The sequence below is a fragment of the Mycteria americana genome, chromosome 12, assembly GCF_035582795.1.
Source record: "Mycteria americana isolate JAX WOST 10 ecotype Jacksonville Zoo and Gardens chromosome 12, USCA_MyAme_1.0, whole genome shotgun sequence".
Classification (NCBI taxonomy): Eukaryota; Metazoa; Chordata; class Aves; order Ciconiiformes; family Ciconiidae; genus Mycteria; species Mycteria americana.
In genome coordinates, this window is record NC_134376.1 from 3342598 (window position 1) to 3365595 (window position 22998).

Consider the following 22998-nt stretch of genomic DNA (forward strand, 5'->3'; position numbering starts at 1 on the left):
AACCACTGGGTTGTGTTGCACTGGTAGGATGCCAGTCCCCTGTCGATCACCAGACTGCTGCCAATTAACCACCCTAACGAACGATCGGCAGGGATGTCTGAAGCACCAAAGGGACCTTCCACTCACTGAAACCCCAAGTCTTCAACACTTACAGGGTACAATCGACTGACAGCAAAACACGAAGAGACGGGATTGCTGCCACCGTGCACAACACTGGCTCTTCGCTGTTGATAATCCCGAGCTCCCAAACTTCTGTCTTTGTGAAATCAGTGTTCGTTTGTGTCCCAGCTCACAGGGAGGAGATTACCTGCAAGGCGGATGACAGCTAACTTTAAAAAGGTGGAAGTTTTTAACACGAGGGGCTGTATAAATCATGTTGGTTCTCCGAAACGTAGATTGCAGGCAGCTGCAGAAGTCTTGCCGAAGCCACAGCACAGGCTGGCCCAAACCATTTTCTCACAGTTCGATGAAAACGAGCAGAAGAGCAGAGTTGCACCATTCAGCTCAGCACGAACAAGAGGCAACGGCAATGTACGTATTCAGCAAAAATAGTTTGGCAACACCGGTGCGGATGAGGGCAAGCCTCTAGATAATACTTTGTCCAGATAGCCCTTTTCCTCCACAAAAGCAGGCAAATACCACCTCACTTCACAGAAGAGGAAGAGGAAACCCGGGACAGGGGGAGAGCAGCTTGCCCAAGGTCAGAGGAAGGCTCAGCCGCAGCCAGATCTCTCTCGCAAGCGGCTTTATCAGCTCAGACTCCCTCCAGCACCCCCTCAGCTTGCAACAGCCTGCAGTATTCGGCTCCTTTTGAAGAGTATTACAGAGTCATCACAAAAGTTTCCACTTTGAGCCCTTCCTAAATCTTTCCTGTAGCGCGCAGCTTTATTTTAAAATGTGCAATCTCAAAAGGCCAGAGTAAAACACTGAAGAAGTACTGATCACACAGAAAAAGAGAGACCGGCCAGAGGAGCAATAAGCACGCGTGCACAGAAGAGCCCTCCAGCACGGGAGCGGAAGGCATCCTTCTGTAAAAATGCGAGACACAAAAAGCAACAGGTACCTGGGCTGCCACCCCTGCCAAAGGAGGTTTTTCCGTTTTCCTTACTGGCCCAAACCCAGAAGCAAAACCAATCAAAGACCTGACCGGAGGCGGCCTCATTCTCCAGGGAAACCAGAGCATTACTGGGGCAGTGGGTTTGCACAACACCCCCAGCCAGCTCTGTACCGCAGACCTGAAACCGAGAGAGATGCTTTTTTCCCCATGGCTGCCTTTCCGATAGTCAGGTCTCCCAACACCACTGCAGTTTCAGCATTTAGAAATTAAGTATTTGATTAGTGATCAGTCTGATTGGCAGCAAAGCATAACTACAGGAAACCTGGAGGGGCTCTGGAGAGGCAGCTCTTGAAATCGCCTGCTAATGAAGAACCCTTCAATTTAAACCATCCAGAATTAGAAGCTGACACGGCTTCCCAGCTGGAGGCAGGCTCCCTGCTACCCCATCTGCAAGGCCACTTGATCGATGGGGCAGAGCCAATGCTGCAGGAAGGGCAAGACTGAACCACTGCAAAACCGGGAAGCGAGGACTCCCAAAGTCAGTTTTGTCAGTTCCCCAACCCTTATTCCATCAGCGATGGCTTTAAAAGTCAGGCCTTGCCCAGACTTCTGTCTTGACATAAATACGGAAGCCTCCACCGAGACGGTACTGGGTCATCCCTCCAAAAGAGCTGTTTAAAGGGTAACGTGGTTTAAAGAAGCAATTCAGTCACCTGCAACACAACAAGTCTTCATTTTTATTGAGTTAGTAAGGTCTCGACTGAGTCCGATTTAAGTGATCTATAGGAAACCCTCCTTTCTCATAGTAAGAGCAGGCCCGCCCCAGGAAAGTGATGAATGCATCGAAGAAATCACATTGACAATGTACAAGAAGCATTACTCTCAATAACCGTTAGATTTCTCCTAGCACCTAGGACTTTTAGCACAAACCTTAAATCATCTCAACCAATCCATCAACTTTCTTGAAAACTAAATCAAGCATGGCAGCGACAGTTTTTCTCAATGGGGTTATAAACGCTACGCAGAGTCTTGAAAAAGCAACACGGCTGGAATATAAGCAATACAATTTTAATTCTGACCAGTCACCTACAAACCCCTTGTCTTTCCACTGTTCTGATGGCATTATTAAATATCACATTTGTGACATCGCTTGGGAAAAATGACACAAAGATACAGACATTATGATACAATAGTACAAATGATAAATTATTTATACAGTAAATAATGTCAATAGTCAGCACAAATTCATAAAAAGCAGCCGGCTCCCAGTATTATGAAAACAGTTTGGTAAATATTTAAATTGTAACAGTTGTAAAGGAAGCGAGTCTTGTGAGATTCTGCTGTGAAAATAAACCATATATTTCTCCACAATTTGTGCAATATTAATACATACAGTACACATTAGAAACTGTAACAGCAAAAGGGAAGATGGATAACAATAGTTGTCTTAGCTACGGGACTTCAAAAAGACTGTAAACACCACAACCCACCATGGTTTTCCTTCCCTGTCCCCTCAATGTAGTTTAGTTTCTATATAGTATAAAACTGAATAAATAACTGAGCTTATTTTGGGTTTAAAATTATGCCAAGATTTTTTTTTTATTTTTTTTTTTACAAAATATTTAACACTTTATCTTTGGTCAATTTGACCAGTAAGGCTATTTTGGGATACTAACATTTTAAAAATCAAAAGCACTTTTAATATTTGCAAGTGAGAAAAGAAGGGGAAGAGGGAAATGCATTTGGAGAAATACTCCAGAGCAGATGTGATCGGATACGCACACGTCCTCCATGCAAAAAGAAGTGGGATGGCGAGGAGGGAGGAAGAGTTATTCTGGAGAGCAGGTAAATTATCGCGAAAAGAGATTTACCATTCTGGACACAACTGAAGCTTCACCTGGCTAGAACAGCAACCACCGTTCAGCGACACTGCTGCAGCACCCCGCGCCTGCAGGGCGCTTGACACACGGGCACGGCTCCAGCCCAGGAACCAAGCAGATTTACCAAAACAGCCGCTTATCCTCTTGAACTCGGCTCCTGCCACAAGGCCCGTGTCAGGCTGGGAATCTGGGCACGGTGAGTCCTTAGCCTAATGCTTTACAGCACCGCAGTCTGGGCTGATCGCTCTTCAGAGTGCCTTGTCATGGTTTATTGTGCGATATATGTCTCTATATATATATATATATATAATGTAAAAGTAATACAGCTCTTACAGAAGTGGCTTGGTAAAAGCAACAATTTGCCATTCAGCAGTTTCATTAAGCTAGGGCTTCCTACCAGACCAACAGCACATTTTTATCAATTCATGGTGACAGATCATGACTCTGAACTGTAGATGACTTCATCATTTTAAATACCTACTATCAACCCCGTCTTGCCTCCAAAAAGTTACCTAGTGTTTAACGAGAGGATGCATTAGAACTTTTTGGCTGAATAGACAATGCCCCATCTAACTGTTGCAAATGCATTCAGGTGACAGACTAAGGGAAAAACATCAAGTGACCTCAATTGCACTGTTGATAAAATTAAATTGGAAAAATAACAAAGGATAAATCTTGCCACAGATCAATTGGAAAGCACTTCCCCCCCCCCCCCCATCTGCAAGAATCACACCCTTCCTGGTCTACACTTCTCAATAACTTCAACAACAACAAAAAAGTAAAGTATTTTTCCTTACTCTGAAAGGCAACACGAATGGTTTTTTTTGTTTTCTTAAAGACATACTGGGTGTGGACAGTAATTCTCTTTCCTCCTATATAAAAACAAGAGCAGATGAATATTCCGAATCCTACTTGCAAATTCAACAGCATTCAAGAGGATAGAACAATCTGCATAGAAACATCCACACATTTAGCATTCCGTATACTACTAGAGCTACACTGACCTACACAGCTAAAATCTGTGATTGTACCCTAGATTTGATAGTCTTTCAGCCTCCCCTACCCACCAAAAGATATAACCCAGTCCCTTCCACGTTAGCCAGCCCCTCCTTCCTGCGGTACGCAACCCTAGACTGGCACAGTCCCACACAGCATCATTACACCAGAACACACAACTCTGGCCATTTCTTTCAGCTTCTTTGTTTTGGTTATTCCCCCCCCCCCCCCCCCCCCCCCTTCTAATTAGGGAAAGGCCACCAAGATGCATCAGTTCATTCACAGAGATGCCCTCAAGGCAGTAGCAAGCACTGGGACATCCCTTTCCACATGCTCTGCGGACGTTTGCGTGGCTTGTGAAAGCAGAGCTCGGAAACATTGCCGCCTTTGAGAAGGCCAGGTTTCCACCAGAAACGCTGGCTGAAACCTGAGCGTGGTTTAGTGCCGATGAGTCCAGACATGCAAGTTAAAATGTATAGTTCAGCTTACAATTAATAGTTGTAAATGGAACTGGTTATTAATATGGAGTGCACCTTTCATTAAGAAAAATTAGTCAATAAATGAGGCGTGTTTGTACGTTAGAATTTTTAACATCTCAAGAAGTATTACAAGAAAAAACCTCTCTTCCGATCTTCATAAAGGCTAAACATCTGTCCATTTTGGTAATCGGAAAATGGGAACAAATCAAGGGAAAGGCGACTTTAGTGTTTTTTCTTTTTAATGTAGTCTTAAATCATGTTATGCTCAAATTCAATTCATCTAAAAATAATTAGTCACGAGAATTTGTTTCGATTTGCATTATGAGTACTTCATTTAAAAGTAAATATTTTAGTGTTAATCTTCCCTTTTAAACTCTCTTTACAGAAACAAAGAGCTAAAACCATAAATAAGAGGGCATTAAAACCATAAAAATGACATTTGCCAATATCTTAATTTTTCAGCCAGACTTGATAAATCTATCAAAACCAGACAGTTAAATAAGAACCACATTATAAAAATTAGCAAAAAAAGGACTATTAGGTAACTCTGCAAACTCAAATATGAAACTGTACTAAACAAAATATGTGCAAAAGTATACAAGAGTAACTGCATATAGCAAGGTTAAGCCTGAATTAGTTTTAAAGCTTGCCCCGGTGAAATTGAATTCAAAGTTGTCCCACTGTATTTCTTTTTTCTTTCAACTCACATTGTAAGTCAAATAAAAACAAAATACACATGATAACTTCCAAACGAAGCTGGTACTGGACAAGCACAGAGCAGGACACTCACTCAGCACGAGTGCAGCATGCCACTCACAGAGAGTTCCTCAGGAGTCCTTAGAGAGTAGTGTACAAATTCAACACTGCATACAACAGCACACGTTATACTTGACAACTTGAGAATGTTCTTGGGGTTTTTGTCTGGTTTGTTTTTTTTTTTTTTCCTTTTGAGACAAGCTTGCTTTCTCGGTCAAACCTCTGATACCAAAGCAGTGCGATTTTGCGTTGCAATGTTTAATGCATAAAAACCAGCCACCTGGGCCCTCCGAATCGTTCTCTTCTAGGAGTAAGGACTATGGGTGAACCAACAGTCTAGAACTGTGTATAGTTATGTGCAAAACATTCACTAGCACTCTGAATCTCAGGTCTATTATATGGGCATAGGAAGTGACAGATGCAGGGAAATAGTAATTTCAGGATCCAGCACATCATCTGACATCTACAAAATAGCCAACGGAGTTTAAAATGGCAGGTTCTCCCTAGAAAGTGTATTGAAATGATTAACAAAGTAACAAAATGGGCAGAATCTAACTTTGGTGAAAAGTCTGAACATTTCACATAATGCTCAACAAGCCAAAGTAAGGTACCATCTGTAGCAAAGACTAGATTTAGATTAACTGGTAAGTAGAGACAACTCTTCAAAGATCATAACTGTAAACTGCAAATCTACTTCCAAGTCTCTTATACACCGTTCAGTCCACACAGGCCACGTTCATTTTGCTGTAAAGACTTCAGCCTGGAAACACTATGAAAAGAAAGTTCCTTTAATTGGGTCTTTATAGGAGAAAAGGGTTAGTTGTATTTGTAGACTGGGATGCTGACGGCGGGATTCCTGTACTGTGAAGAGGTTGGGTCATTGATCCTGCAATGCTCACGTTCAGCCCCTGGCCCATCCTTGATATAGATGCCACAGTGCCCATAGCTGGTATCGGTGCCATTCCCACAGGCACTGGGGCCATGGAAGACAGAGGTATTGGCTCCATGCTTATCGGTGGCACAGCACTGAAAGAAGGACTGGTTCCCATCACAGGACTCGCTCTCATCTGATTTAGAGTGAGTGGCTGAGGCTGATTCACTTGGAAGGGGTTGATTGGAGTTGGTGCTGTAGCAGCGCCTAGTTTTGAGAGAAGAAGGGGGAAGAGGGAAAGAGATCGCACCTCTGTAAGCACGAGGTTTTGGAGATCGTCTTTTCTGGCAAAGGACGCACCTTCTGTACATCCCCACATGCTCCCAGCCCCAAAAGACCCTGAGGAGAAACCTGCGTGGATGCCATTCAGCAAACTGGGGCTGCACTGGTGCACAAGTACAGTCTGTTTCCTTGAACCTATCAATGCCACAAAACATCCCTTCGCTGACCAACAGTTTCCACTTCTGATAGTAGTCACTGGAGAGACAGGTTCTAAATTTGGTTACCTGGAACATGCCTAACCATGACATCCAGATCACTTTTTTTTTTTTTTTTTGGTTAAATGCCACTTAAAATTTGCATTACGGAAGAGAACTGCAGGCTCTCTGTACTCCTCTACTGCAATCTGGCTACTGCAGATTTGTGCATTTGCTTCAAGATCTCATCCAGTGAACTCCATTTAGAAGCTGTACATGTTTCTGGCACTGAGTTTTGACAAGAATTCATAAAGTAAACAAGTTGTTTCCGAATTACAGCGGTGCTAGAAAAAAGCAGAGAATAACTTTCCCAGCGTTTGAGGTTCTTTGGACTGCTGCCAACACTACAAATTCCTGTTACCGTATATGTATAGCGTTATTTGGATGGCCCAGTGACCCCTTATAAACTTTTTGTAGTAACTGGTAAGGGCAGATACACAGACTTCCTCTTGCTAAACACTGCCAAGGCTGTTCAGAATTACTGGGTTTTTCCTACCCAAGGAGTTTAATAAGCTGTCATTTTTTTTTCCATTGGAAGAGTGAAGAAAATAAATGCTGTAATAGCATTTTAAAGTATTTCACCATACTAGCGTCACACAGAAATTTTAGTGCATATGAATAGCTTTTAAAAAATGCATACATCTTCCACGTGTTTAGTGTCACCATGTAAGTCTGGTATAAGTAAAGGCTCACTTCTAACAGGGGCCAATCTACAGGAGAACTGCAACAGCCTATTTTTTTCAAAATGCACTGAGAGTGTGTTTTGATCAAAACTGGTTTATCATGCTAGCCTAAAGACAGCCTAACCAGCAACCCACTAAATTATACTGCAGAGTTTGCTATCTGGAACCTCACGTTGCAGTCAGAGATGCTACTGTGCCTGCTGTAGCACACGCAAAAGGGCAATTCCCACCTGATTCCACAAGAACCTACTACCTATTACCTTCCCAAGGGATTCTCTGGTGGCACACGTTCACATCTTACCTGTTCTGACAACCAATCAGCTTTAGCTCAGCCATTTTCAATAACCCAAAGCCTTCTTCTAACACAGGTAATTTTGAGAGCGCAAAGGCAAAAGTGGAAAAGAAACTGCTTGAACAAAGCTCAGCCAGCAGATCTGCTGCAGACGCAAGAGTAGAAGCTCAGGGTCCAGCAGCATGCCTTGAAACCATGATGCCTCACCCTTCTGCTCTCAGTCATGATCTGTTGGCTGATGTAATCAAGAAAAACAAGCCCAAACCAGCTTACACAAAATCCAATAGGACTGAGTTATGCAGAGTTTTCCTATAGGAAGGGAAAGCTAAAATAGAAAACTGAAGGAACGTGCGGAAACAGACCTGGTGCCAAAAATGGATTCAGTGAAGTAACAGGTTGCGGCGGCTTAGACACCAGTGAATCCAGGTTCACCAAAGCAGCATTGGGGCCCAAAAAAGACTCAGGGGTTTTCCGAGCTGCACTCTGTTTGCCTGATGTCATGCTTGAGTGCTGGGAATCAAAGAGATCAGGACTTGTGGTACCGCTATGCTGAGATGGCAAAGTGGAACCTGATTCAGCTGAAACAACACAAAGAGAAAAACAAAACTTATCTTGTTAAATCTACATAGTCAAGCAAAGAAAACCCTGAAGCCTCTGACAGCAGAAATGTTTTAAACTCTAATGTTTGTATTAGATTTAAATGTTTCAGTACATGTTACACCCTTATAGCATGCAAGCAGATAAATGTTCTTTAGAAGAGCATGAAGAAGCTACAGTTAGAGTTGCACTGCACTACTGAAGATGCTACCTAATTTGCCCTGATGAATATTCTCACAGCTATGCCGCAACAGATGGGACTAAGAGTCTCCAAACTAAAGATATTCAAAAGCTCTGGCTTCTGCCCTTGCACTACACTGCTGCACCCTTCCTAGCTAGATTGCACTCAGGTTTTCTCTTTTGTGTTAAAGAAGCCTAGCCCGGCTTTGAATTAGTCACCATTCTTTCAGGCAGAATCATCCTGAAAGTACATAGTATCAAAGCACTTATACATCAAGGTCTGGCAGTTTTTATTTTAGTGACTAACGACCAAATAAAAAAATAAATTAAAGCATTCATAGAAGTGTATTTTCTCTTCTTCCTGCTATTGTTACACACTAGAATTTACACATTTGAGAAATTCAGTCAACATTGTTCTGTTTGACTCTCTGAGCACGAGCCATACTCCAAGCACGCTGGATACTGTAAATTTCGAAGTCAAACCAATTTCTGGGTCAACGCAGTGAAAGGTTAGAGAGTGAAATTCTATGGCTTACAACACAAAAGACCCATTCCCCATAAGTTCATGCACAGGCCAAAATGTTAGCAACGAGCTTTTACTACTGCATTATCACAAACTTTAATCTTTTCCTTTGTGAAAGTCAATTTTATTTATTTTTTTAAATAAAATTTAAGAATAGAGACATTTGTTGCTGAGACTATCACCCAAACTGTCCACGTACTAAGAATCTGATTCATACCTGGCTTTTTGGAAGTTCGAAGTGTGTCAAATTCAGAAAAATCATCTTTAACTGTACCATTCAAATTACTGAAGAGGTCAAAAGATGTACTTCCTGTTCAAAACAACAAGACAGCCCTGTCATTAACAGATCTTCAGTTGCACCACACAGCTGATCCTACTGAAAGCAACTTCTAACCCATTCATGTTACCAAGAAGCCACTCTGTCAGGTTCCAGGGCAGCAGTTCAGGTCAGCTTGAGTGCTCTTACTCTTAGCTAGGACCAGGGAGAAGTATAACGTCCGAGAACTGTCCTTTCTTACAGTGTTAGCCAACTAATTCAGAGCAATGAGCTTTTAAAACACAATGTAAGGCACACCTTAGCATGCTGGGATTTTACTGACTGTCTGCACTAGAGAGACGTATAGGCAGGCATATATTGCTGTGGAAGAAGAGAACAGCAATTTACTAAACTATAAAGCGTGTTAATCAGCCCTCAAGTAAAACACACTTCTGAATACAGTTCCAAAGACAAATGTGGCATTGCTACCATTTAAGTGATTATTTGACTTACGCTTCCAAAGTTAAAAGGAGGAGGAATGCAACAGAAAAGGTTATCTACGCCATGTAGAGATGGTAAGGCCCTGTTAGCTAAAGCACCAGCACTTGCCCGTAGTTTGCAACCAACGAAAACATAACATTTTCAAAACGTGGACACACCCTTACCTCAAAATGGAGGAAGAAAAACCACACCTAAATGAACAGCAATCACATTCCTGAAAAGCTTTAAAGTTTGCCTTTTTTTTTTTTTTTTTAAATTAGTTGAAATGTTTTTCTAATTTAGTTTTAACCTTCAACACATTTCAAGCAAATGAAGGTATGGACTTAGCTCCATAAAGAGCACAAAAAGACAAAAACCCAAGACGACGAGTGAAGATTGTGTATAACAACAGTACTTCTTATCAAGAACAAAGACCCACCATAGTTAAAGAATAATTCTCATAATGATCCAGTTATTGCCCTTTGCCCAGTGAAAAGCTGATTAGACAATTTTTGCAGTACTCAGATTCCTCTCTTTATTATGTACTGAGATAAATCAGTATGTACTAGCAGACAATGCAATTTAGGATGCATTTAGCCACGGTGCCAACATGAAAATACCAGGTATTAAGATTCATCAAGGTTGCATTAGTTACAGAGCATGAATAGACAATTACATCAGCACCTTCTGCATCTTGCTACACAAGGGCTTAGGGATAGCTTTCACACCCTCAGTCTGAAGTAACAAACCTTCATTTGCACCTCTAAAAGTCTCCTCAGAGCATGGAGCTGCTCAACCTGTCAATCTACGCTGCAGAGACATCTATCTGCATAGCTATTTATCATGATGAAAGGCAAAATTATAGTATCATTCATTTCCAGAAATTAAGTCCTTGTCTAATTAAAGATAAAAACCATTTTAAAAACTCAACAGCAGCAGCAGCTGTAAGTGCTCAGCATGCATCCACACATACCAATAAAAGAATGTAGAAGGGACAGAGCACGAAGAAGCAACACGAATTCAGAGCTCTAAGTCAGAATAATTACATTTGAAGTTCTTTTTCCAGCTATTACAACTCCCATTTATTTTACAGACCAGTTCTGCAAATTGTTCAGCACATAGCTTCTTTTAACCAAGCAATGCAAGAAAATCATTCCGATTTCACCTTCATTACTCAAATAACATGGGTATGAGATGAGACCATTTCTCACCAGAAGCAGAGAGGGGTTTGTTTGCAGGTGCTGGTCCCCAAGGATCCACAGACTTTGCTGCAGTAGAAGATGGCTGAGCAGGAGTCCAAGGGTCAACATTTTTGGACAGAGGCTGAGCTGTGGATCCTGCTGGTGCTGCCCAAGGGTCAACGGAAGCAGCTGGTTTGGCACCTGCAAAAAGAGCCAGCAGGAACACAAGTCAGTACAGTTTCACTTTGGAAAGCTTTCCTTGGAGATTAATCTCTCTTAAGAGCCATTACTGCCAATTAATACTAAACATAAATAGGTGAAGCAGTTCAACATTAGGAATACTGATAAGTCTCAGCATCTGTGTCATACATACTGAACAACATGCACAAGTAAATTTGTGCAAGACACATGAATAAAACAAATCTCGCATTTGAAACTGAATTAAAAAAAATCTGCAGTTCCAACAAGAAAATAAACTTGCTTTTGTTACAGACATTGCTACCACAACAGACAATATCTGACTGAAGGTAACCTAAATCACAGGGTATATTTATGAACTCACAAGAAAAAAGTTTTCTAAAAAGCCTATATGTAAAAGGTACGAAATATACAACATTAAAACTTGGACAAAGAAAAGAAATCTGTAGGATTCAAAGGGAATAGTTTTCAAACTCTTTTAACCATACTGGCATTTTATAAAAATATAATCAGCTTCCCTGAGCTAGTTGTGCTTTTTTTATTCCCAATTTTAAGCACTCCTCCTGACACAGATCTAAGCTGTCCACTGATACACGTTCCCATATTTTCTTTTTTAAACCCAATGCCTGTATGTTCAGGATTCCCATTTTTATTGGAAGATGCTGACAACTCTTCATTCCTACAAATTCAGATTACCAAACTGCTTCAGGCTGTGCACAAGGTTAGGGCTTCCTAGTGTAAAGTGACAAATTAAGGCAGTAAAGGGAGAAGGAAAGAGAAAGAAACTTGCCTCACTATACAATTTCCTGCCAGTTTTTTCTTCTTCCTCCCCAACCTACTAATTTATTGCTTTTCAGCTTCGGTGACCTCTTCTTCCTTCTACCATTAAATGAAACTATTTTGGCTTATCAAACCCCAGGACCACTGAAGCAAACCACATTTCAGATTTGCAGTGGGCTGGGTCTGTGTTGGAAGGTATCGCTCTTGCTTTGTTCTCATGTCGTCCATCCCCGCTGCCCCTCCCCAGCCATCAGGATGCAGGAATGGGAACCTAGTACTTTACATGCACATCCTGTACAACTCTACGGTGATCAATTACCTTCAAGTCAGATAGTACGTGCGAACACATTTCTTCTTCCCACCGGAACTTTTCAACCAGTCATGGTTTAATTACTAAATGAGAACAACTGTATAATCCAAGAGTAGAAGAGAATTACCCATGCAGTACACGGCTATTACCTTTAACTACCGTGTGGGTTTCAAGTTACAACTGAATACTGTTTTATTTTTTTAAAACTACATACAAACCCCCTTGGCATCACAATATTCTTGAAAACCAATTCAATGCTACACACAGGGGCACAAATTCCAATTTGCAATGTTGATCTTTGTTTCATCAACAGGCAGCATGGTCTTGCTACAGCTTCAGACCCAGGAAATGCTAAAATTCTCTGAGTAAATCCAACTATTGCCACACCTGTACTTACATTTCCTTTATCTACCCTTAGTGCTGAGTTACGAGCAATGCCATACAAGAAATGCTAATGACAGCACTTCCCATAAACGGAAGCTTTCAAAAATGTCTTTTCTTTTCATAAAGAGAGTGCACGAAATTAGAGCACTTGGGAAGATACCTTCCCGTAGTTTCCATTATCTCTACTGAAATGCCAAAGCACATACAGGATTTGAGAAATACACTTTAGTGAGTCACTCTTATTAGCAGTCGAATTCATAAATCTTACATCTTCAAGACTATCCTTGGGAGCCAAGTAACCAGCAAGCTGGAACAAGGGGTTATTCTATGGCATTGGGAGCCGCTGAGAGGAAATGCTACAGCTGCAACTGATGCAAGGAAAACCTTGTCAGAGGATGATATATTGAGCACGAGATTTGAAGAAGGTGGATTTTGTTTGGTTTTTAACCACAGAAAGATACACTGAACAGCCTTAGGGCCCAAAACTTGGACTTTTTCTGATTTCGTGCCTGCAGTTTATCACCAAAAAAGAAACAGATTACACTTAGAACAATGAACTGTAGTTGGCCCAGCAGTTATGTAGGTGCCTTTAATGTCACCATGAGGAGGAAAAAAAAAAAAAACCTGCATTTCATTATTAAACTTCAAAATTTTCACCAGGAATCTGGACGGTGGTGTGTTGAATGCTAATGCAAATGACTTTGAAGCACTCTATAGCAGAGGTCGTAGAATCACCAGCCTGAAGCAAAACTGACAGAACTCAGCTGTTAGTCTTCACAACCAAGCTTCCATTTGCACAGAAACCCCCTGTCCCTCAGAAAAGGAAAAAATCCAAAGCCAACAAAACCCAGATCCAGCTCCAATTCCACAGATGTGGCAAGTTTAACATGTACTGTGAGGAACCATCGACTTTCTTATGCAAAGGAGTAACTCCTTGGACAGACTCTGACTAACCTAGAAAACAGCACACTGCACAGGCAGCAACACACACACACACACACACAAGCAAACAAGCAAAAAAGTGGGCTTAATTGCTCTTTAAGATGTGAAGCACTGGATCTTTCACTTCAGAAACAGATTCCATTAATTTAGCACAAAAAGCTTGTGAAACACAGTGAATATTTAAAATGGTAACCTCCTTTTTTTTGTTTAGTAGAACAATCTCTATTTAAACCGTTTAACCCGTTTGGTTCTGACAGTATACACATCACATTTCACTAGGAGCAATTAAGACATGGTAATTCAGATCTATGGCCTTCCTAACCATAGGACTCTGCCTAAGTACTATATTAAATACTGGCAAGAGTCTAAACCCATGACACTGGACACAACTAGCAGTCAAAGCAGGAGCATCCCCCCAGTCTGAAACAAGTTGTTTTTCCTGTACAAAGACGACAGAAGCTTCACTCTTTTCCTCTTTCTTAAGATTCAAAATGCACACACAAAAACCCAGCCGCTTAAAAAGCAGGAACAGAGTGCAACTTCCATTTGTTTCTGCTTGGAAATGAGTTAGGGGAACATTAGTTCTAGAGTACAGGAAACAATCAAAACAGACTAATATACTGTCGTAATCAAGCATGACATTGTACATTGAGAAACTCTGAAAAGCTCAAGATTAAAAAGCAAAAACTTTTAAATAAGCATTCCTTCTGGCAGTTTATCCTTACCAAATGATTGCCATGGGTCAGAGGCAGTAGCTGCAACTGTGGATCCTCCCCAGGGATCAGTTTGGTTTGCAACAGCAGGAGGTCCCCAAGGCTCTGTTTTCTGTGGGGCCGGTGCCGACGAGGGCAGGGCATCCATTAGGTCCAACAAAGTGGTATGCTGAGGGCAGGAATAACCTGAGCTTTAATCAAGAGCATTACCAATCTGAAGTACAAACCCATGAGAGTGAAGAAGCAATTATTTTTTTTTTTCCTTTTACACACCTGCATTGACTAGTAGTTTGAAATTTAACCCACACGGAAGAAGCTTTAAGCTATACAACAAAGCAATCCCAAAAGCATAAAAGAGCTCAGTATTAAGCTATTTTGTGTTACTGTATTTCAGCTTTTGGCAGCATAACCGGGAATTTCTTAGTCGAAGGCACTACCTCCTTCTTTTTGGGAATTTTAATTGTGTCTCTGCGACTCTCCTCCAGAGCCATCTGTAATCTCAGATCATCTCCGCGTCTGAGGCGCTCCTCCTGCAAAGGAAATCAACACTGTTGATATAGACCATTAGCCTAGACTGTGCTGCTTGCTCCCTCCAGGTGCCTAGCCCCCTTGGCAGGACACTGCCAGGGAAGGCCTGGGCAGTACTCCCTGCCACCCTAGGAGTGATGCGCACCACAGGCACACGCAGTGGGATTGCCAGGATTATTTGCTGTAACTTGTACATAACGCAAGTGGGGAAAAAAAATCCTTGTGATTCTCGCCTCAAACAGAGGTCAGGAGCACCCTGACCCTGTAACACCAGCGTAACAGTGTGATCTTAACAACATCCATTTTGCTGACTGAAATTTACCCTCGTGTTGTTTTACTCCTAATGGGAAAGGTATAAATGAAACATTCTTTCCAAAAATTCAGTTACAATGCTAGAAACACCACAGAACTGAAAGACAAAATAAACGTCCCATCTTTAAATTACAGTAATGTTTTTGAATGTTCAAATCACCACTGAAGGACACAGTGATTTAAACTTTACTTTTCCTGGCTTTTGTCAGCTGCCCTCCACAACTGATGCAGAACACTAAGTGAATTACTCGAGCCAACTCCAGGCGTATTTTGTAGGTTTTTCACATCTGTAAACTACCATGTTTGTGGTACATTCAACTACTTTAAATATCTTTGCTTGCATCACATCTTTCAGAAGCTGACTAATTCCCCAGCTGATACTTCCCTCCGATTTTTTAAGCTATTTCAACTGATAGATTCTGATTTTTATTTTCTTTAACTTTATTGCTCAATAATGACAAAGTTTACAGGGTGATAGTTTCCCTTTACAAGCACAGAGATACTAATGCCTAACATACAGCAGTAGCTAAAATTGTCACAGGAAGCCTCTAAAACATTAGAGATACTCAGCAGGCTGACTTGAATTTTCACTCATAGCTGAGATTCAACAACTGTGTTAATATATTAATATGCAGTAAACTTTATCCACAATTACAGCGTTTACTCCAAATTCAGAATGACCCTCCTAAGAATTACCACAGTAACATAACCTGTGTGATAGATTAGGAGCCAAGTTATTTTAAACCAGGTTCTTTATAAATTCTAGTACTTTGTGTCAGGCCACCCTTCTGTTCCGGACAATCTCATCGAATGAGCAGATCATTCAAGATTTCATTGTAATCAGAATTCACTGATGTTTCTTATGCTGGCCCCATTAATGAAGATTTTCAGGACTAGTCATGTTTTCAGTTCTTCTTAACTGAAAACATCTTCTGTAATGTGATGATTAACATCCTCCCACACAAAGTCTTCTTGCAAAGTGACTGTCATCTTCCACTAGTCTCAACAGCTCGGAGGCTGCAGTTACTTTAAAAAGAGATTTAAAAAAAAGAAAAAAAAAAGAGCAACATCTTCCAAAACGGCCTTTCTCCCCCCCATTCCACCTGGAGCAAAGCCAAGCTGCCATTGAAAAAAAAAACAGGATTGTAGTCTCCACTATCAAAGTATAGACACTTTGGAAAACCTACACGGGAACTGACCTGCTCCGCCACTTCCCGGCTCATGGCCAGCGCGAGCTGCAGCTGGAGCTCCTCTTCTCCACTTGTCTGAGGCCGGGCCTGCTCGAGCTCCGAGGAAACTCGAGGGGATGTAGCTGTTGGAGACAAAAGCCAGCAAATTTAACACCAAACAACAAAAAGATATATAACAGGTTTGGTTATTCCTCTGACCGGACCACCCCACTTTCACACAGCCATTCTCAAAGGTCCCCAGCACAGCGACAGGCCCCCAGGGTGCCAGGGGCTACTGACTCACCGACCACCATCAGCTCCCTGAACTGCAGGAGATAAAGCTCATACCAAGGCTGAGGTTAACAAGCCAGAAAAATTAAGCAGGGAGAGTTCTGCAAGGCAGTTCAATTGCTTTAAAGGAAAAACCCTCCTGGAAAACAAAGGCTTTTTGTGTTAGTGGGGTTGTAATATCAAGAAGCATCACCAACAATATGCTGGGACAGAGTATCCAGCATTCAGAGCCGGGGGGGGGGGGGGGGGGGGGCAGGACACTGACTTAAAAAACTACAGAATTAATCAACAAATGTTTTCTTGAATGATATTTCTTACGTCTTACAATGTCAGTAAGAATTTGCTGGGAGTTGGCCAATACCAGGCTAAAACTGGATACCACCCACTCTTCTGTAAAATAATACAGTCTTAATGGGACAGATAAAGAACTATTCTTAACTGCTAGGCAGGCTCAGAGACCAACAAGCCAGCTACTCATACTCAAAATTTACAAAAATACTGTATCATTCTCTGTTTGAAAAAAGAAGTTTGGTATATATGTTAGGGGTGGTTTGGTTTTTGTTGTTGGTTGGTCTTTCTTTGGATGAAGACCTCTCTTAGCTAAGTTAGCAGCTGGTAATCTCCCTCACTCCTTCCTGAATAACAGTCAAGCTTGACAGCTAAAAGCTTGACAGCTAAAATACACAATTTCTCAAAACAAAAATATACTTTTACTGATGTTTTCACTACAGCAGCATGCAGAAATTCCCATGCAAATGGGACAACACTAATAGGTTTATCACTATACAGCAATTAAACAATTTTTGTCCCCCCCCTCAGATAATTCTCTACCATCCAAATAATGTATACAGAAATTTTATCTTACTTTGGCAAGGAAGTTTGTATTTAATGGTTGGAATGATAATTAGTTTGGCAAAATATATACTGACATTTAATAAAGAGGAACCATATTTTTAAACTACAATGTCAAGCTCAAAGAAATCATGCTTCTTCTTAATAGGTCAGCTAGGCATGTAAAAATTAGATTGCCAAACCATAATTTAAAAAAAAAAATAAAAAAATCCAAAACCACTTTTTCAGTCACTACTTCAGTCCTCCAAGTATTTCCCAGTCTTGCCTCCCCCTAACTTTTAGGCCAAAATGACATTATGAAATAAAAAGTGCAACCTTCTCTCTCATCCAGCAGGCCAGAAGGAAGGTGACTCTCCGTAAACGAGGAATGACCTTTCCTTTCCACGGTACACCCAATATGCCACCCCATCCCACTCCGCTTCTAAAGGGACAAATTAGTTGATCACCCAGAACGATTCCTCCCACATTGTCCTGATCCTGAAGCTTTCAAGCCAACCAAACAAGCTCCCTATTTCACACTTGTAAAGATGTTACTCATACCTCAATTCTATAGCTTTTTCCAACTCTTTCTCATATAAAGTATCTAAATTTAGCTTGCTTCACGAGTACGTTTTGCTCCAACAGCCACAGACAGACTCTCCAATATATTATATGGACTATTACAGACTTAAAACTAGGAATAAACAGGGCATCAAATAACAGGATGTCTGACAGCATGGAAAATACAACCTTAAAATGTTTGTAAAGTTTGAATATTCTTAAATATGAAAATAAAGAAAATTTAAAAGAAAACAGGATAAAAGTCAACATGAGGTTACCAAAAGGTAGCCCATAACAGGAAAGCTCCTTCTCTGATTCGTCAGTCAAAAGGAAAAGCAGTAAAGTTAAATCTATATGGACTCAGCAAAGCATTTTATGATGCTAAGTCAGATGTTACTGTTAAACAGAGGGTAGTTTAAGAACTGAAATAGGTAAAGAACCAGCTGAAGAACAGATTACGTCATACTGCCTACCACCAAGGAAGTTTACTAACAGTTTCTCAAGAACTGGCTTTAAGACCAATCTCAAGAAAAATTATGTAATAAACCAACGCAGGAGATTATTGGAAAATGCAAAGAGAACGCTAAGATAAATTGTCAAACTAGAGGGAGAAACAGGAAAATTAAAAAACCAGATGACTGAGAAGGGAACAATCGACATGGAATGATACAGAGAAAGAAAATAATTTCTTTGAATACCATCTTCTACTAATTGAGGGCATCAACTGCAAGTGACAGAGATGTAGAGAACTTTAAGTACTAAAACGTGTAACTCCCAGCCGCTAACCTAATACAGCTATTATTAACATTAGCATTACTGCATCAAAGCATTAGTCAGAATTCATCTAACATATAAAATGCAATTCTAGTCGTGCAAATCCAAGACAGATTATTTCAAAACAGAATAGATGTGGAAACGCTTCCCTTCTGAATATAGAGAGTATTTTATGTGTTTATCTTTGCAAAAAGAAGATCAAGCAGTTTATGGTTGCTAAATACATCAGGCTTGCAAATACTGTGGAGTGAGAAAAGCTATTTAAGATAAAGGGGCAAGAACTAATGGTATAAATTGACCATGAATAAATTTGAAATACAAACAGAAAGAAGCAGCTTTCCAGCAGGAATTGTAGAAGGAGAGTCACAACTGGTTTCCAAACAGAGCTGGATAAGCATACAAATGGGACAGCAACATAGTCACCTGAGAACAGATGGCAAGTGGACTATGATCAGGCAGGTACCTTCTGGTCTTCTGTTTCTTTAACTGCAGTTGTGGGGAAGAACGTGATTTCCTGGACTTTTTGCACAGGAGTTTTTCCATCTCTGTTGACATAACTACATTCCATAACAACTAAGAAGCTGACGGCAGAATGACTTTAAAGTGATGTGAAATGGGTTAAGTTAACTCCGCTGGTTTTCCTCCCATTTCGACATGAAGGACTACTTACTGAAAGTGCTCACCGGTTTCAGCTTTTAACAGCACACATCGTTTTTGTGCTAAAAAGCTGCAAGAAGCAGGGATTGCATCCTACTCCAAGCGTCTCACTCGCCCTCCCACGGTGGGTCCTCGCCTCCCAGCCGCGCACAGGAACGGCAGGCTTGCTTTGGCAGAGAGCTACATTACCTCACAGCTCCCAACAGAGACCAGCATTCAGCAGCTCCAGGATCTGAACACAGATAATAAGGGGTCTCACAGATATAGCTTATTTCTTTTCACTTTTAGGCTTTTCAGCAATTCATTCTACTTGGTTTTATTAACTCTAAAAGGCACTTCAGAGCTCCTTTTACAAAAATGGAAAAAATTGTCAATTTGAAATTCTTCCTTGGGCCTCACATTAAAAAAACATTGATAAAAATGTTTCTATTTTACGTTTAAACTTCTGCAGTGGTTATAAAACCATCTACATTAAATAGCTGCCAGCATATTTTTTGAAAAAGGATTAAGGGAAATTCAAACCACTGTTCTTGGTAGTAATCTGACATGTTTTATCCAGCAACTTCACTCCTAAATTCCCACAGTATTGTAACTGCTCTTCTACATTAGCCTCGTCCTGCATTAACGTTTTAGTTGCAAGGATCTGGCATAAAGGTTATTGCCTTAGTAACAGTATCGCTGCCACACAAAGAATCTCTTATCCCACAGCACATGACAGTTAACTCAGATGTTTATGTAAGATGGGACTCAATAGATCAATTCTGACCTGCTAAGCCCTGCTTTGTTGCTGCTTTGAGAATTTGGAGATCCCTGGGCTGCCCAGAAGCAACTGCGTGGGTATCTGCTTCTGCAGGGAGGCATGCCACCGGGCTGTCTTCTCAACAAGACTCTAGCTGCAGTGCAAGGAAATAATTTCCAACCTCAGTTAATCACTAAAGCAGGATTCTGCCCCACCATCTGTCTCCATGACGTCTTTCATACGTATCTATTGGTAGTTTACTATATTTTGGCTATATTAAAAAGACCTCTGTAGATGTCTAGAGGTTGGGTTAAGTTAGTGAGTTCAAGTGTATATGCAATACATAGCTAGAAAGCAGAGTCATTGCCTACATTAATGCTAAAAATCAGTCCCAGCATAAAAATCAGACTGAGTATTTTCATTCAAGAAGAGTGTGCTTGGTTTTTGGGTTGTTTTGTGTTTGGTTTGGTTTTTTTTTTAAAATGTCACTCTAGACCAAGTGATGGCACAAAGTGCCACGGAAAATAAGCCTCGGCTTTATAATTTGCAGGTGGCATTCTTAAGAACAGAATTCAGTTCTCCGTCACATTTGTTCAGAAAGAAAAGCTCCTTCCTCACTCAATCGGTACACAAAACCAAGGCTGATTTGAAAAATTAGGATAGTATCAAAGTAAGAACTTAGAAACGGATAGCAATTCACTTGGGAACCAAGCGGAGATCCCATTTGTTAGTCTTCAAATGAAAGACTATTCAAAAAGATAGGATACTTTCAAAAAGCCAATCTAACCTCTCAAATTATGAAAGGGCACGTGCAAACTGCTTAATCTAGAAGGAACTGTGTAAGCCACCTTTCCATTGGGAATTAAAGAGATCTTTCAAGTACAAGAAGAGAATTAATAGCACCTATTAATGCGACAAGGTGGAGCTGATCAGCCGTACTACATGATTTCTAATTGCACTGAAGCAGACAGAGCACTTTTGAAATTCATTTAATACTGAATAAATCCTTAAGGCTTGTTTTGGTTAAAGAGCATTTTTTTTCTCTCAGATGATCCCTACGCTCATCTTAATAGACGTAGTTAGATAATTTATTGCAACTACAGAAGCGTGGTTACACCAATGGCATCTCCCACCTTTACTTAGAGCACCAGAAAAATAAACGTATGATGAGAGGATTAAATCAAGTTGTCAAGTGACATCTGACAGATAACACAGGAGTCTACCAAATTCCTTCAACAGCTCAAACTACAGAAATTATCCACACAGCTCATCCAGATTCATTGCTGGATGATATGCCATATATTCCCTAAGATGGAAGGCCAGAAATGTATTCCAACCTGCAAAGATGCAGAACAGATTATAAAAAAAAAAAAAAAAAAAAACCACTTTAAAAACAGGAGCATTCTGAATTTCCTATAGTGTCAAACCCAAATTAGTAATTCCTCTGAATTATTTTCTACTCCAAGCAAGAGAGGAGACAAAGCTGAAATAGATCAGTGAACACAAACTTGCTGACGCTTCACAAAACTGTTTTTAAATAATGAGTCAACTTAACGTGAATAATCACTGCAAATATTAAAACTCATTATTTCAGCTAAAGAAAATTGCTCCCAAAATCTTTACAGGTAAGGTTAACAGACTTGGCATTTCACAAGATCCGTAAAAGCCCTTTTCAGTCCATCTTTCACCAATCTTTTATCAAATAGGCTGTATGTATAATGAATCTGATTTCTCAGCCAAGCGGCCTACCTCCAGGCAAAGTGCTCCTCTAAAATCAGGTCACACTGTGCACGTTGCGTTGTTCCCTACTCTGCCGCATTTGTGTAAATGAAATCAGGACATTAAAACACACACCAGTCTTGCTCTGCCAACATTTCTAAGTGCAACCCAAACCCAAGGCAGCAGATGGCCAGGATTGGACCTCTTTAAAAAGTGGGGCTTCAGTAAACTTGGTTTTAAAACATGAAGGCAGTACAGGGAGAGGACCAGCGTTTTCCAGGGATCCTTCGAAGTTGAAACTAATTCAAACACTATCTTCTGGGGGCAGGGGTGCCAAGGAATTGTCTTTGTTCAGTCACTTCCCTCCTGGTAAAGTTTTTTTCCATCACTTTCCCGACTCCCGTAACCACCCCAGCCACGAGGAGCTGCAGCAGACTACACCGCTTGCTTCCTGAGCAGCCACAGCTCAACTGTGACAATCCGGATAGGTTCACTAAAGACAACACAACTAACCTGCTCCCAAGGTGGCTGAGAAAGAACAAGGTAATCTGAGTCCCTACACTCCTGCCCCGTCTCGCAAGAGCTTCTGCAGGCCCGAGATGCTCGAGCACGGCATTTTGCAGGTACTCTAAACTGTCTGACACACAACAGTGACTGTGGGTTATGCTTCGCTGTGCTGATGGCTCCAGTGTAGCAACAGAGTAATATTCCTGTGTAAGCCTCTGCTGCAAGAATACTTTAAAAAGACAGTTACTAGATGAAGGACTTTATCAAGACCAGTAAACTCTAACATGCACTCCCAGGCTTGAAACAGCATCACAGTTCAGACTTAGGAGGTCTATATTAAGAACACCCTACTTTTCCCCATGCAGCCATAAACCCAGAATCCTATTTAAGTGGTCATTGGCAGCTGTAGATGAAACAAGGCTAGGAACAAGAGGCTGAAGTTTTCAAAACTGGGTGACTAACATCTAGCATAAAGACAATATTTAGACACAAAGCCAGATTAGGGGTGGGGAACTATTGCTCAAATAGATTTCAAATATTGACCTCATATTCCTTCCTCTCCCCAGTAGGTTTAGTTTCAGCAGCACACAAGAACATTCTCTTAATGTGAAATAAAACCTGATATCAGATTTCATGCAACTCCATACAATTTACACATTTTCCAAAATTAATAAAAAATTTTATGTATTTTGTCATGGAATATTTAATAGCTCCTAATCTGAACATTAATTGCCTCTGCCTTAAAGCTGGAAGATAGCCAATTGTCCCCAGTATGTCAGAAATTGTTGACAAGATGGAGGTTGGGAGGAGCTTTAT

General features: G+C 40.9%; 1 protein-coding gene across 2 annotated transcripts in view; it reads right to left on the reverse strand.

Moving 5' to 3' along the window:
• Window positions 1–1771: 1771 nt before the first annotated feature.
• EPN2 (epsin 2) overlaps window positions 1772–22998 on the reverse strand; it is a 47393-nt gene continuing 26166 nt past the window's right edge. The window contains exons 3-9 of one of the 2 annotated variants that reach the window (XM_075515714.1): window positions 16134–16246; window positions 14532–14624; window positions 14107–14263; window positions 10798–10968; window positions 9068–9160; window positions 7913–8128; window positions 1772–6306 (exon numbers count right to left, since the gene is read on the reverse strand). In XM_075515714.1, the coding sequence (XP_075371829.1) occupies window positions 5969–6306; window positions 7913–8128; window positions 9068–9160; window positions 10798–10968; window positions 14107–14263; window positions 14532–14624; window positions 16134–16246 (1181 nt within the window). In that variant the 3' untranslated portion in view covers window positions 1772–5968. The remainder of the gene's footprint in view (window positions 6307–7912; window positions 8129–9067; window positions 9161–10797; window positions 10969–14106; window positions 14264–14531; window positions 14625–16133; window positions 16247–22998) is intronic. The other variant, XM_075515715.1, reaches the window with a different exon arrangement.